At 53.2% G+C, this 14,371-nt stretch overlaps 4 protein-coding genes across 4 annotated transcripts; 3 read left to right on the plus strand and 1 right to left on the minus strand.

Moving 5' to 3' along the window:
* Positions 1-581: 581 nt before the first annotated feature.
* On the plus strand, positions 582-3,921 carry SNOG_06264 (hypothetical protein; the record flags this gene model as incomplete). Its single annotated transcript, XM_001796591.1, has 4 exons — positions 582-2,055; positions 2,132-2,602; positions 2,754-3,072; positions 3,120-3,921. The coding sequence occupies 4 exons, from the start codon at positions 582-584 to the stop codon at positions 3,919-3,921; spliced, it is 3,066 nt and encodes a 1,021-aa protein (XP_001796643.1).
* A 1,010-nt stretch (positions 3,922-4,931) lies between these two features.
* Positions 4,932-6,682, plus strand: SNOG_06265 (hypothetical protein; the record flags this gene model as incomplete). Its single annotated transcript, XM_001796592.1, has 2 exons — positions 4,932-5,121; positions 5,181-6,682. 2 exons carry the CDS (start codon positions 4,932-4,934, stop codon positions 6,515-6,517), a joined length of 1,527 nt encoding a protein of 508 aa, XP_001796644.1. The 3' UTR covers positions 6,518-6,682.
* Positions 6,683-6,886: 204 nt separating this feature from the next.
* On the plus strand, positions 6,887-11,227 carry SNOG_06266 (hypothetical protein; the record flags this gene model as incomplete). Its single annotated transcript, XM_001796593.1, has 6 exons — positions 6,887-6,967; positions 7,029-7,217; positions 7,280-8,311; positions 8,408-9,589; positions 9,711-10,070; positions 10,118-11,227. The coding sequence occupies 6 exons, from the start codon at positions 6,887-6,889 to the stop codon at positions 11,225-11,227; spliced, it is 3,954 nt and encodes a 1,317-aa protein (XP_001796645.1).
* Positions 11,228-12,007: 780 nt separating this feature from the next.
* On the minus strand, positions 12,008-14,044 carry SNOG_06267 (hypothetical protein; the record flags this gene model as incomplete). Its single annotated transcript, XM_001796594.1, has 1 exon — positions 12,008-14,044. One exon carries the CDS (start codon positions 14,042-14,044, stop codon positions 12,008-12,010), a length of 2,037 nt encoding a protein of 678 aa, XP_001796646.1.
* Positions 14,045-14,371: the final 327 nt, after the last annotated feature.

Below are 14,371 nucleotides of genomic sequence, written 5' to 3' on the forward strand. Positions count from 1 at the left end.
ACTAGCTTTGGGTACAGGAATCAAACGAAGAAGCAATCCGCCCTCAAGCTGTGCTGTCCAGAACATCGGCCTAGACAAGCTCCACGTACAAAATAGCGCACGGGGCAGGTCGGACCCTGACGCTCCTGCATCCATGGGATCGCGTCGGCAGATCTCCGGGCTCCGCGCCTTGGCGGATATTGTTAGAGAGTTCTGTTCCGTCGCTGCCTCTCTTTCGCGCCTTCCTTCACCCACCCTCGCCACCTATCAGCCGCACGCGCACTCCGGATATAGCGTGTCGCAGAGCTCTCGCGACCATCAGAGCGCCAGCTTCGCTCCTTTGGATTGCTCACCTAGCCCGGACAAAGGCCGTGGACAGGTGTATTTCATTGCCAAGGCCATTCTTTAATTCAGGCTGCGCTGCCTCGACGCAACGTCGAGTCTAGCGTTTTCCATCTTCTGTATTATCACGAAAATACTATACAGTTTCAGACTATTAGTATACGTCTTTCACTTTCACCGGTGTCTCTCACTACTATTCGACCCAGCTATACACGGCGCGCATCGGACAAACCGCACGCGACGACGCGCCCACCGCCATCATGGGTGTTCCCGCTATGTTTCGCTGGCTCAGCCAGAAGTACCCCAAGATCGTCTCGACTGTTCAAGAAGAGCAGCCGAAGAAGGTTGGTGATGAGGTCATTCCTGTCGACCGCACCGGCCCCAACCCGAACGGCGAAGAGTTCGACAACCTATATCTCGACATGAACGGCATCGTTCATCCCTGCTCGCATCCCGAAGATAAGCCTGCACCCAAGACCGAAGCGGATATGATGATGGCCATCTTTGAGTATACAGACCGTGTTGTCGGCATGGTGCGCCCGCGCAAGCTGCTGTACATGGCAGTGGACGGTGTCGCTCCTCGTGCCAAGATGAACCAACAGCGCTCGCGTCGTTTCCGCGCTGCAAGGGAAGCCAAAGAAAAGGATGAAGAGCGCGCCGAGTTCCTCAAAATGCTCAACTCACAGAAAGCCAGTCGTGGTGAAGACATCAACAGCTTAGAAGAGGTCGTTGAGAAGACCTGGGATTCTAATGCTATTACACCCGGTACACCCTTCATGCATCTTCTTGCTGAGAGTCTCCAATACTGGTGCGCGTACAAGTTCACTACCGACCCATCGTGGAAGGACATGAAAGTCATCATATCCGATGCATCTGTGCCTGGTGAAGGAGAACACAAAATCATGAATTTTGTTCGCTCGCAACGCGCTATCCCTACTCATGACCCCAATACCCGTCACGTCATCTATGGGTTAGACGCTGACTTGATAATGTTGAGTCTTGCTACTCACGAACCCCACTTCCGAGTTCTCAGAGAAGATGTCTTCTTCGATTCCGGTAAGGATAAAGCTTGCACGCGATGCGGACGCAAAGGCCATATTCGCAACAACTGTGAATTCCCAGACGACGGGAAGAAGCTTACCGAGGAGGAGGCTGCAGAGGAGTGGGCCGCTTCTGAGCACCCGCCGAAGCCATACATTTGGCTGCACACCAATATTCTCCGCGAGTACTTGGCTGTCGAAATGGAGACTCCAAAGCGGCGTTTTAAGTACGATCTTGAGCGATCGCTTGATGACTGGGTGTTCATGTGTTTCTTTGTTGGAAACGATTTCTTGCCACATCTGCCCAGTCTTGAGATTCGAGACCAAGGTATTGATCTACTTATCAGCATCTGGCGAGATCTAGCCGCTGAGATGGATGACTATGTGACAAAGGACGGCTTCCCTGACATGCGTCGCGTACAACAGATTCTCGGTGCTCTAGCCAGTCGGGAAGCCGATATCTTCAAGAAGCGGAAGGAGGTCTCAGATCGTCAAGCCGCGAACAGAGCCCGACGAGAGGCTCAGCAGAATGGCAGAGGTCGAGGTCGAGGAGATGACACCTATAGTTCAGGTCCGCCGCAGAAGCGCGTAAAGGAGAGCACCGACACTTACCTGAACTCGGGCACAATCTTCTTCGATCCAAAAGACGCCCAATCGAACGACACCCGTCGTGATCACGCAGCGATGCGCTCACGTTCGCGATGCACAGTCCAACAAGAGCGCGGCCGCTAAGCTAAAGGAAATGATGAAAGCCAAGGCTGATGGTACAGCAATGCCCGAGGCTGAAGGCACTCAGGAAACAGATTCTGCGACTGGTGTTGAGGCACCGGTCGAGCTCGGTAAGCGCAAAGCCGATGAACTGGAGGATGCCGACAACGGCACCCCAGGCCGCAACACTCCCGTTGTACCAGCGTCGCCAGCCGCTGAAACACCGAAGAAGGAGGATGGAACCCCGGAAGACACCATCAAACTCTGGGAGGATGGTTATGAGGAGCGATACTACGAACAGAAGTTCCATGTGGCACCTGATGATATCGCGTTCCGTAACAAGGTCGCTCGACAGTACGCGGAAGGTCTATGCTGGGTATTGGCATACTATATGCAAGGTTGCCCTTCCTGGACCTGGTACTTTCCCCACCACTACGCACCCTTTGCCGCAGACTTTGTAGGTCTCGAGGACATGGACCCTCGCAAGCTCTTCGAAAAGGGCACGCCGTTCCATCCGTACGAGCAGCTCATGGGTGTGTTGCCTGCTGCATCCAACCATGCCATCCCTGAGCCTTTCCGTGTCCTTATGGAGGATCCAGAAAGCCCGGATTATCGACATTCTACCCCGTAGATTTGCCCGACTCGACCTCAACGGAAAGAAATTCGCTTGGCAAGGTGTCGCAGTCTTGCCTTTCATCGACTCCAAGCGTCTGCTTGATGCCATGGCGACGAAGTACCCCGAACTATCTGATGACGAGAGGAAGCGGAACGAATTCGGCAAGGAGACGTTGATGTTCTCGCAAGAGGGCGGTCTCTTTGACGACGTTGAGAAGGCGCTCTATCGCAAAGGCGTCAAGAAGCACAGCATCGATCCGGCCCAGAGTCGTGCTCTGCACGGGGACATTGAGCCGCATGATCTATTCGTGCTGGACAGTCAACTAGTCCCTCCCTTCGATGTTGATGGGGACAGTGAGTTTGAGATCGTGCAGGATGGTTCTATGAGGTTAGTGTTCCCAACGTCGCTCAAAACCATCAGCTAACAATTGATAGGGTATACTACGAAATGCCACGTCTGAATTCGAAGAATGCGCATAAGTCTGTCTTGCTTCCTGGCACCAAGATGCCAACACCTGCACTTAGTCCCGGTGAAGCTGAATCTGTACGCCGATCAAATGAGCGTGGCGGTTGGCGTGGTGGACGGGGCGGCGGGCGTGGCGGCGGAGGTCGTGGAGGTTTCAATGATCGCCGCAATAACGACAACATGCGTGGCGATTACCAAAACGGAGGACGAGGTGGCTACAACAATGGAGGCAGGGGAGGCTACAACAACGGAGGAGGTCGTGGAGGTTACAACGGAAACCAAGGTGGCTATGGTGCACCACAAAACTTCCCACCGCCCTTCCCAAACTCATGGCCACCCCCACCTGGTGGTGCAAACTTCGTCCCTCCCCCACCACCAGGCTGGGTACCACCTCCACAGCAGGGAGGCTATCAGGGCGGTGGAGGCTACGGCGGTCCTCCTGGAATGCCACCTGCGCAGCGTCCGGCCTGGATGGGCAACGCGCCTCCTCATCATGGCGGCCCACCACCGCAACAAGCCGGCAACAACAGCTCGCTTAGGAACGAGCAGTACTACCGCCCTGCGGATGAGATCCTAGGTCGCAACGGCGGCGGGAGCGGAGGCTACGGAGGACACAGGAACGACAACCCATACAATGACCGACAACCCCGGAATGATCGTGGCGGGGCTCGTGGTGGTCGGGGAGGTGGCCGAGGTGGAGGTGGCGGTGGCGGTGGCGGATATGGAGGAGGCGGAAACAGGCAGTCGCACAACTCGAACGACTACCGCTGAAGATCTTTTGAAGGCGCATAAAATGATTGGGGATTTCGATTGGTTCTTTGTAAGATAGTACGGAACGCCAACTGATACACTTGGCTGAACTCGACGCCCCTACCTGCGTGGTGTTAGTAGAAACAATTCACTTCAGAAATGTGTCAATCGTGTACTTGTTCTGTTGTGATGTTACTGCTGATACCCAATTCAATGTATGCGATCTGGGTCTATTGAAGGTGGCTAGGCAAGGAAAAGAATGCATTCATAGGTTACAGTTGACTCGAAGATTTGCTCAACCCCTGGTATGATCAATCAATTGAACACTAGTACATCTGAGCCCAGAACAAAGTTCTCCACCACAACTGGCACAAGCTTCTTCCCATTCTCGTCAATCAAGCTACTCGAATGACCCCCTTACTCTCCACATTCATCCACCTCATCCCTTAACTCATTCGAACGCTGATCGAACCATGTATTTTCAGAGCCCGGATGAAGACATGTATTCATCCCTGGCGTGCTGTCTTCTGTCTGCAGTCTGATGCTCAGAACCAGCAAGCGGACCGCCCGTATAAGCTGATACGGAGGGCCCTTATTCGATAGTGATCCCGAAACGTTGCGGGACTTTCATCGATGCTGCTGGAGAATAGATGTAACATGATACTTCATTGCGAAGCGGTGGTTAACACGAAGGGAACTGGCTCAGAACGAGTGGACTGAGACCTATCAGAGTTGCAGGATCACAGATTAGGTGAAAATAGCTGCAGTAATCTCATTCTAATGCGCTGAGTAAGTATCGTGTAGTATGGCAAACGAAGGCAGCTTTCAAGGTTGAGTTGTAGCTATGGCAAGCGCGCTAGCCTAGTTCACCCCACCATGCACAAAATGCACAAAACTAACCACACTAGCTTCAGAAACTTCGACAAGAAACTGTTGGCGTGCATTTATACATAGCAAAAAGAAAGAGAGACAGTCAACCGAAACTTGCTCTTGTAACACGCGCAGAGAACTACCAAGGGTCCACGATCAACATGGCGTACAGCGATTCAGATGCAGCAAGCTCCGTCGGCAGCATAGTAGAGGACGCAAGCGAGCCAGATACGACGACCTTCAAGTGCCTTTTTTGCGAGCAGCAATGGACTCGGGTACCGGATATGTCGACACACTGCAACAGCGAGCACAAGTTTGATCTGCCAAACACGATCAAGAGTCTCGGACCAGGTTCGTCTAACACCTGACGCTTTACCTATTTGGGATATGTCACTAACTCACTGCTCTAGGAGCCGACGAGCTTACGGTCATCAAGTTGGTGAACTTCCTAAGGTCTGAAGTACAGAAAGGAGCGTCCTCCGAGAAGATTGAGATCCCTAACCTTAGTGGCTCATCGAGTGACAAATACCTGCAACCTGTACTTGAGGACGATGCACTACTGTTTGAACTTGGAGATCTCATGCCAGACTCAGACACCAAGGTTGTGGACTATGATGAGTTCGAGGCCAAACTACAGCGAGACATACCGGAAGACTTCTCCAAGATCAAGATTACGAGTGACAGGGATGAGGACTATTTCGAATCCTACAAAGGCAACGGCATCCATCGCGAGATGATCGAAGATCGCGTACGGACAGAAGGTTACCGCGACTTTATCGAGAAGAACGCTGAAGTGTTCGCCGGAAAGACTGTGCTAGATGTAGGCTGCGGTACTGGTATACTGTCACTCTTCTGCGCCAGAGCAGGTGCAAAGAAGGTCTTCGCTGTCGACAACTCAGGTATTGCGTTACGAGCAAAGGAGATCGTCGCAAAGAATGGATATCAAGATCGCATTGAAGTCATCCAGGGACGAGTGGAGGACTTCAACACCCAGCGCTTGATTGGAAAGGAGAAGGTCGACATCATTATCTCTGAGTGGATGGGCTACGGCCTGCTGTTCGAAGGCATGCTTGACTCTGTGCTACGCGCCCGAGACATGTATCTCAAACCGGAGGGTATACTGGTGCCGAGCCACTGCAACATCCGCCTTGCGCCGATTGCAGATGATGAATGGATTGCGCAGAGCACAAGCGAGAAGTTCTGGAAGGACATCTATGGGTTCGACTTTTCTCCCATGATCGGTGGCGGCCTACTCAACACGCACGAAATTGGTGTCTTCGACGTTCCGGAACAATCATTGTGCGGCTCGGCATCGTCTCACTTGCTAGAGATGAAGACTGTGTCTGTCCAAGACCTGAGCTTCAAGGTCCCCCTTCGGATGACATTGGACCGCGACATACAATCACTCGACGCGGTGGCAATCTGGTTCGACACACTGTTCATTCACCCCGGCAGCTCGCAAGACATCAAGACTGTTGACAGCATTGAGTGGGGTAGGAATGGAATCCCTGGTCTCGGCTTCTCAACTGGCCCGACCAACACGCCTACCCACTGGCATCAAGCTGTTCTCCTCCTTGACAAGGAGGTCGCACAGAAGCAGAAATTCGCGAAGGGTACAGTGCTCGAAGGCACTCTGCAGTACGCGAAGGAGAAGGGTGATGATCGCGGTATTACGGTGACGGTGGAATGGGAAGGTGCTAAAGACGGTGAGAAGGTGAAGGGCAGTGTCACGAGGACAATGGCTTGATGGAGGCAGAAGGATTGGTGAACCAGATTCCGGACATAACAACCTTACAGCCGAGAATGGACCCAGGTCATCAGTGGCGTGCCGCGACTTTGTACGCCGCGACGACGCGTCTGTAGGCTAGCTAGCAAGCCTCAAGCTGCGAAAATTCCAATTGCAAGTTCAGTGTAATAGATCAGATACACATTCCGTCCCTTTTGGCTGTCTTGAGTTATGGTGACGACACCACGTGGCCTGTGCGGGCGCGTGAACATCGAGCGATGAGCGGCTGGCATTGCTGCGCGACATCACGACGACCGTAATCTTGGGGCAGCACGCACTCTGACACGGATACTAACAATGCGACCCCGATAACAATCACTCTAACAACTCATGCGTGGTATTTTGCCCGGCCGGCCGCAGGCGAAGCTGCAAGCTGTCTGTCATGGCTTATGGGAGAGCTATCAAGTCATTGTACGACGCTTCTTTTAACTCCGACAACAAATTCACAAAAGCTGATGCAAGCACCACATAGGCTTACATATCCGGCAACGCGCTTGTAATTCTCGACCGGCCCAACCACGTCGTTCAAACTATCTATGTCGACGAGGAATTCGACCTGGAGGCGGTCGCGCTCGACGTGGGCACCGGCAAGCTTGCAGTATGCTCCGCACAGCACATATACATATACCAGCCATACGGACAAGATGAAGGCGTCGTCAAGGTGTGAGCACTATGATCGCATATCGACCTGCAATAGCTGACTGGTCGTAGTGGTCGAGACAGGGGAGCATGACCCTACCTGCTTCAGGCGACTCGATAACGACACTATCATGGGGCATGCCTGACGAGCTACTTGTAGGCAGCGCGTCTCTTACGCTTTTCAACACACATGGCGATACCGAGCAGATATGGACCCAGCGGCTTGCGAACCCAGTGAAGTTCGCACACTTCTCGCCCGATGCGGAATTAATAGCTTCAACGGGAAGATATGATCGGCTGCTCAAGATCTGGCGCAGAACATCGTTTGGCTCAGCAGACCAGCGCTTCGACTACTTCTACCTACCACATCCGAAGGCGATCACGGGTCTGCATTGGCGACAGCAATATCACAAGGAACAATCTGCAGACAATGTTCTGTACACCATATGTGCAGATCACAAGGTGCGAGTCTGGGTGCCAGGTGAACATCATGGCGTAGACGGGATGCACATGTGGGCTGATGTTGATCTGATGGAGTCAATCATGCCTCGGACGCTACCACTAAACGAGCAACCCAGCAAGAGATTCGCATTCTTCATCGATGGAGCGCACTTCACCCGTGCAACTGAAAGAGCAATGCAGCTGGCTTCGGTAGACGAAAAGGACCATGGCGTCGCGCTGCATCATTTGATGGAAGTGGCCAACCGCAACCCAGAGATATGCGTAGTTCTCGATGACCAGGGAAACATGTCTGCCTGGGGCTTCGAGAATGTTGGAACCAAGGCCAAGAGAATCACCGACGTTTTCAATGCTGCCCATGTGGATGGGTTACATCTGCATTTTGCGAGAGAACCTAAAGCTTCCGAGGACAACGTCCAGATATATGCCTTTATTGGTGATAAGCCCGACTCCGAACTGACCATACTCACACATCACTTCGACGGGCGAATAGAATGGCTGGAATCACGAATTGACTACCTTTTTGATCCTTCTGCACAGACGCAACGCATGCAGCGGCAAGCTGTATGGACTGGACACTCGCACGCAATCAAGAAAGTCAACCGCACAGCTAGTGGAAGGGCGCTGGTGTCGAGGACAACTAACGACGAGTGCATAGTGTGGGTGCAACGGCCTTCGGAACATGGCAACACACTTCATCGACATAGCAGTATCAAGGGAACGGAACATATACGCAGAACAGCGCTAATCCAGGAAGGAAACTTTGTTGTCTTTCTCCACTCCGACCGCATCTCATTGTGGGATACACGCGGCCCAGAAGCTATTGAGGTCACACATTGCCCGTACACATTGCAAGGCAAACCACTTTGCTTGCTTGTCATTCCTGAGACTGAGGCTGGCGGTAGAAGCGTGCACATCGCGACAATAAGCTCGGACATGAAGGGCGTTTGTTGGGAAGTTACATTGCCACTTTTAGACCGTGACCCGGTCACTGGTCGTAAGCTATCGAGCATTCCACAAACAAACGGCCATGTCAACGGTCACCTGGAAACTTTGTTGGCAGAATTTTGTAGCTTCGATCTTGGTTCCGGCGATGATCTTGCTTTCGTTTTACCAGTCGATCCCGCTGGCTCCGCCCCCGTCATATCTGGATTTCTCGACGCTTTCGCACGCGATGTTGCCATCTCATACACCAAATCTGGGCAGATCAAATCATGGACAACGCGTGTTGATACAAAGAAACGGAAACTGGACTGGCTCCTCACATCATCTGTTGAGACCGGCATTTCCAACCCGTCGCTTGCTAGTGGTACATCAATACGGAAAGCTGCGCTTGCAGACGCAGACAAGACTAGGTTGACTATCTGGAACACGCGCAGCGCGCAACTGGAGTATGAAGAATCGTTCGAAGGCAACGGCGAAATTCATGATCTCGACTGGTCCTCCACACCGGACAACCAGTCAATTTTGGCTGTCGGATTCCCCCATCGAGTTGTCATCTACGCTCAGCTGCGGTATGACTATCTCAACGCGGGACCATCATGGGTGCAGATCCGCGATGTCCGCATTCGAGATATCACGCCACATCCCATCGGTGATTCGGTTTGGTTAAGCAGTGGCAATTTAGTCATTGGAGCTGGTAACCAGCTATTCATCCAAGACGAGCAGGTCGAAGTTTCCGAAACACTGTTCCCCAGTCTTCGCACAATTTCGCGCAAGTCCGCGTCGCTTGATCTGTTCACAGCTGTGAGTAGGCTCAACGGTCCACTGCCTGTCTATCATCCCCAACTTTTGTCGCAATGCGTCCTTGCGGGGAAGTTGCTACTGGTGCAGCGTATACTCCTACGACTCTATCAGAAGTTGAAGTTCTGGATTGAAGGTGAGGAGCTGGAAAGTTCGTTAAGCTTTGCACCAGAAGACTTCTCTGAGGACGAGGTAAGGATCCATACATTCATATTTGTCTGCCATCTTCTGACATACGCAGACCCATATGACTGCGTCAAGAAAAGAGGTGCATTCGGCATATACCGACTTTTCCGACGATACCGAACCGCAGTCTGTCACAGAAGAGGTGGCAAGCAATCTCAAGGAGCTTCTCACCACAAAGCGTATTCCGCTTCTATCTAGTCGTGAGCAATTCCGCCTTGCAGACATCGTCGAATGCGTGGGTGTGGTTGAAAAACACCGACGCTCCACCGATGATAATGCTGGTCGTTTCTTGCTCTTCTTCCGCCAGCATGTACAGAACGATGCTCAAAAAAGCCCCATTTCTTGGCGCGAGATCGTTTGGGCCTTCCACTCTGGCAGTCAGGACATCCTGGCAGATCTTGTAAGCCGGCATTTCAATGGCAAGATGCTTTGGCAGCATGCAAAGGAGTGCGGAATCTTCATGTGGATGTCAGATATCAACGCCCTTGTAAGCTTGTCCCCAGTAGCCTGTAATGCTTTTGCTAACATTCGCAGCGTGCTCAATTCGAGGTCATAGCTCGCAACGAATACACCAAAACTGAAGAGAAGAACCCAGTTGACTGCGCGCTATACTATCTGGCATTACGCAAGAAGCCTGTTTTGTGTGGACTTTGGCGCATGGCCAGCTGGTCCCGTGAGCAAGGAGCAACGTCACGACTCCTTGCTAACAATTTCAATGAAGAACGGTGGAAGACGGCTGCGCTTAAAAATGCATATGCACTCATGGGCAGACGACGTTTCGAATATGCAGCCTCATTCTTTCTACTGGCGGACCACCTTCAAGATGCGGTGAGCGTCATACACAATCAGCTTGATGACACACAGCTCGCCATTGCCGTAGCACGTGTCTATGGCGGCGATGATTCGCCCGTTCTGCTCAACTTCTTGAAGGAGAAAATCTTGCCTCAAGCTGTCCGAGAGGGAAACCGATGGCTCGCAACTTGGGCAAACTGGCTACTCGGTCGCCGCGATACTGCCGTTCGCGCACTCGTCACGCCCTTGTCGACCCTACTCGATCTTCCTGAGGCCCCAGATCTCAAGTCCAAGTCTTACCTCACAGATGATCCTGCGCTTGTTGTGCTCTACCAACAGCTACGCGAAAAATCACTGCAAACTCTGCGGGGCGCTAGCATGGTCGGCATGCGCGAAGAATGGGAGTTTGTACTCCACACAGCCAACTTGTACGAGCGTATGGGTTGCGACGTCCTCGCACTAGACCTTGTCAAGACGTGGGAATTCTTGCTACCGCCGCCACCCAAGATCACACCAGGACGACCGCCACTGTCGCCAATGATGCCGCGCGAATCTTTCCATGCACACGGACCGAATCAGAGTGCCACGGACTTCGACTTTGACCCACGGAAGTTACTGAGACGGCGCAGCTCGCTTGTCGTCGCTGACCTGCCGACGCGAGAACATGTTAAGAACGATCTCGCCGAGTCTAAGGGCACTCTAGATGAGGCCGAACACGAAGAAAGCGACGATGATGAAGAGGATGAAGAGGATGAGGTGGAAGAGCAGAAAGAAGAACCAAAGAAGAAGCCGCCGCCTACACAATTCAAGGAGCCTGACGCGAGTAGTTTGCTGGACGCTTTTGGGTTCTAAGTCACTCTTGATCGTACAACAATGGCGTCCCAGGCGTCCACTCGGCTCAATAGTGCTTGTAGGTCTCATCCCATAGGATCATGTTACTTACAGCGTTGCTAGGATTATAATCCAACCCTTCTTGAGCATTGTGGCGCGTACTTACTTGGTCTCTCTCTCACATTTCTAATATACATATTTTCGTCTCAATACATCAAACACACCCATAACATACGCTCACGTTGGCGTCTAAGCTACTCCTACAAACAGTCATCTCTCTGTACATCCTTGTTTCTGTTCTCCAGTTCATCATCGCCGTTTAACTTCCTTATCGCAAGCACTCCTGCTATGCGTGGAGAGTTTCCATTCGTCAGCTGCGCTTGCCACATGTCCTCTAGGTGGCTGCAGAATCGTGTTCGTATCTAAGCTCTACATCACACGGCGTTGAAGGGCGACTTGTCGTTGCGTTTATGGGTGTCATTGGGCATTCTTGCGAGCGGCTCTTCTTCTATAAGAGTCTCTTGCGGCTACAGTATTCAAGCTCATCACGATCAAGTGTATACATCAAATCATGGTAAGTCTGTTTGTTTGGTTTTTTTGAATTGTTTTTGGATTTTTGTTTTCGAAATCAATGCTAACGAAGGAAATGCAGACCACTTCTCAGATCTTTTTGTTCGTTTGAACGACGCTCCAACTCCAGTGAATCGTTTTTCCCAACTTATCCTCCAGACCAGTCTGGCTGTTCTGCTCCGCCGCAGTCACCATGTATACTCCACCACACCGAGCCACGACGAGGCGATACTACTTGCTGGGCTTTGTGCGCGCCTTCTTGATAGACCGACCCTGAGGAGTGCCCATATCTGACTCGTCGTCGCCCTCGCTGGCGTCATTCTCATCATCCCGGGAGTACCTGCGTTTCTGTGGCGGCGAAGGGGTAGCCGGCCCAGCAGCAGCCTGAGCGCGCTGCCGACCCTTTGCTGTCTTGCCCGAGGAAGCAGCAGCAGAGGTAGGCTCATCATCTTCTGAGTCGCTGTCCGAGTCGTCGCTGTCTTCTTCTCCAGGAATCTGGATGCCCACTGAGGACGGCACGGCCCGACGATTGTAAGAGTTGTGAATAGCCGACCGCATGTCGTTCGCATCCTGGTGCTCACGCTCCTCAACGTCCTCGTCATCGCTAGCCTCCTCTACCGAGTCATATGCGCCCGAGACAGACTCCAAAGCTACCTCACTGCGAGCTCGCTCGGCGCCCTCCGACAAGATCTCTTCATCCGTCTCCGCCCACTGTTCGTCGTCCGGAAGCTCATCGCCAGATTCGGTCATGAACTTGACCTTCTTCGAGGGGCGTATGCCGGTGGCTGGGTTGCCGTTCAAGAAGTCCTGCATGCAACCTGGCAGGGGCACGTCGTCTGCTGGAGCGTCGGAGTGGTCTGACCTCCCATCGTCCATGAGGTCAGCGCCGCGCTTCCTAGCATCCGCGTCCTTGTCACTAGCGCCACGCCTCTTCAGAGGCGTCAGGTCCTTGGGAAAGGCGTGGCGTGGAATTGCCTCTGTTGGGTAGCGCATATCCCGAGGTAGTATCTCGCCCGATGCCACGCGTTCTCGGATGTCTTTCGCTAGGTTCACCAAGTCGAAGATGGCCTTGTTCTTCTTGACGTGCGAGGAGAAGATCTGGCCTCGAACCGCGTCGGGTTTGCGCTTATATGTGCCTACCTTGTTGACGGCGTCGGCCATGTCTTGCATGTCCGCCTGTGGGATCTGGACCGTAGCACCGGACCCGAAGCGCACCAGGCCAGACTTTCGGATGTAGGCGTTGATGGCCTCACATAGCGCACGACGCTCCGCAACCGACCAGTGGTCTTTGTGGTGGACCTGATTGTACATGGCGTCACGGCGACGTCGAATCTGATCGATCCACTTGTTGTACGCGTACATCCACGTCTTGGTGTTGGGATCAGGGTTGATCAGCATCTTCAAGTTGAGGTACATCTCCTCATACTTGTGCGTGGTTGCATTGAGGCGCCGGAACATGATCGTGAGGTCGAACACCTGGTCTGGACCTCCCTTCGGATCCTTGCGGACCCAGGTGTACGACGTACCTTGACGAATCCATTGGTTGGGAGCTTGCGCGTTCTTCTTGTTCTCCCGGATCTTCTTCTGGAGTTTGGACACCGTCAGGTCGGGGATGAAGTAGTACTTCGGGTCTCTGGAAGAGACTACACTCTCGTCCCTCACCGGGATAGCGTCCGTCTGCTCGTAGTACTCGCCCGTACGACCAGGGACCTCTACGCGGAACTTTGCAGTGATTTTGGTCGGGTTAGAGGCGTGTGGAACGAGCGTCTCGCGGTTGCACTTCAGAGCCTGGTTGACACCAGGCGGCACGATGTTCCCGATGCTCCTCATGTGGGTCGGCAAGCCAGCTGTAACGGTTGTAGGGTCAAAACCGGGAATGTCTGCGGGAGCAGGACCAGAACCGTTACTGGCCGGGTTGGCTGTCGGGTTGGCGCTGGGCGCTGGAGCAGGCAGGATGGGGACGTCCTGGGCCTGAGCAGCTGTTGGGATGGCAGTGGGTGCTGGAGCAGGCAGGATGCAGACGGCCGGAAGAAGTGTACGGGGAGCAGAAGCAACAGGCTGGGTGTCCGTCGCGGCAGTGTCTTGCTCGTCGGTGCCAGCATTTGAGGTAGCCTGCTCATCCTCGTGGTAGTCACCGTCCTGAGCGACCTCCCTATCGTTGTTGCGCGGCTGAGGAGAGTTCTCGCCATCGCCGGTGCTCTCGTCAGAAGGGACAACCATCGGGCTATCCGGGGTACCGTCGCCGTCGAAGTAGTCGCGACCAGACATCTGCGAAGGCAGAGAGGGTGGGTATTCGCGGGTATGTAAGGGGTCGGGAGGAGGTTGAGGTCTGCGGCGTTGAGGAGAAGGACGCTATGGTGGAAAAGTGAGAGAAGTTCGCGCGTGCAAGCTATACGAGCGGTGCAAACCTGTGAGCTTGATCTTGTGCCTTCTATGGAGGTCTTTGTGCGTCTTTTGTGAGTTTTGATGTGGTGGTTGAGCTCTGTGATGTCACTGTTTGCGGGAGTGAGGGCAGGGCGCGTGGGTAGATAAGGGCGAGGATAGCCGGCGTAGTAGAAGCACTGAGACAAGTCTTGGGTAATGTGAGTCTTGAGA

The sequence above is a fragment of the Parastagonospora nodorum genome (assembly GCF_000146915.1).
Source record: "Parastagonospora nodorum SN15 chromosome Unknown scaffold_9, whole genome shotgun sequence".
In the NCBI taxonomy this organism is placed as follows: domain Eukaryota; kingdom Fungi; phylum Ascomycota; class Dothideomycetes; order Pleosporales; family Phaeosphaeriaceae; genus Parastagonospora; species Parastagonospora nodorum.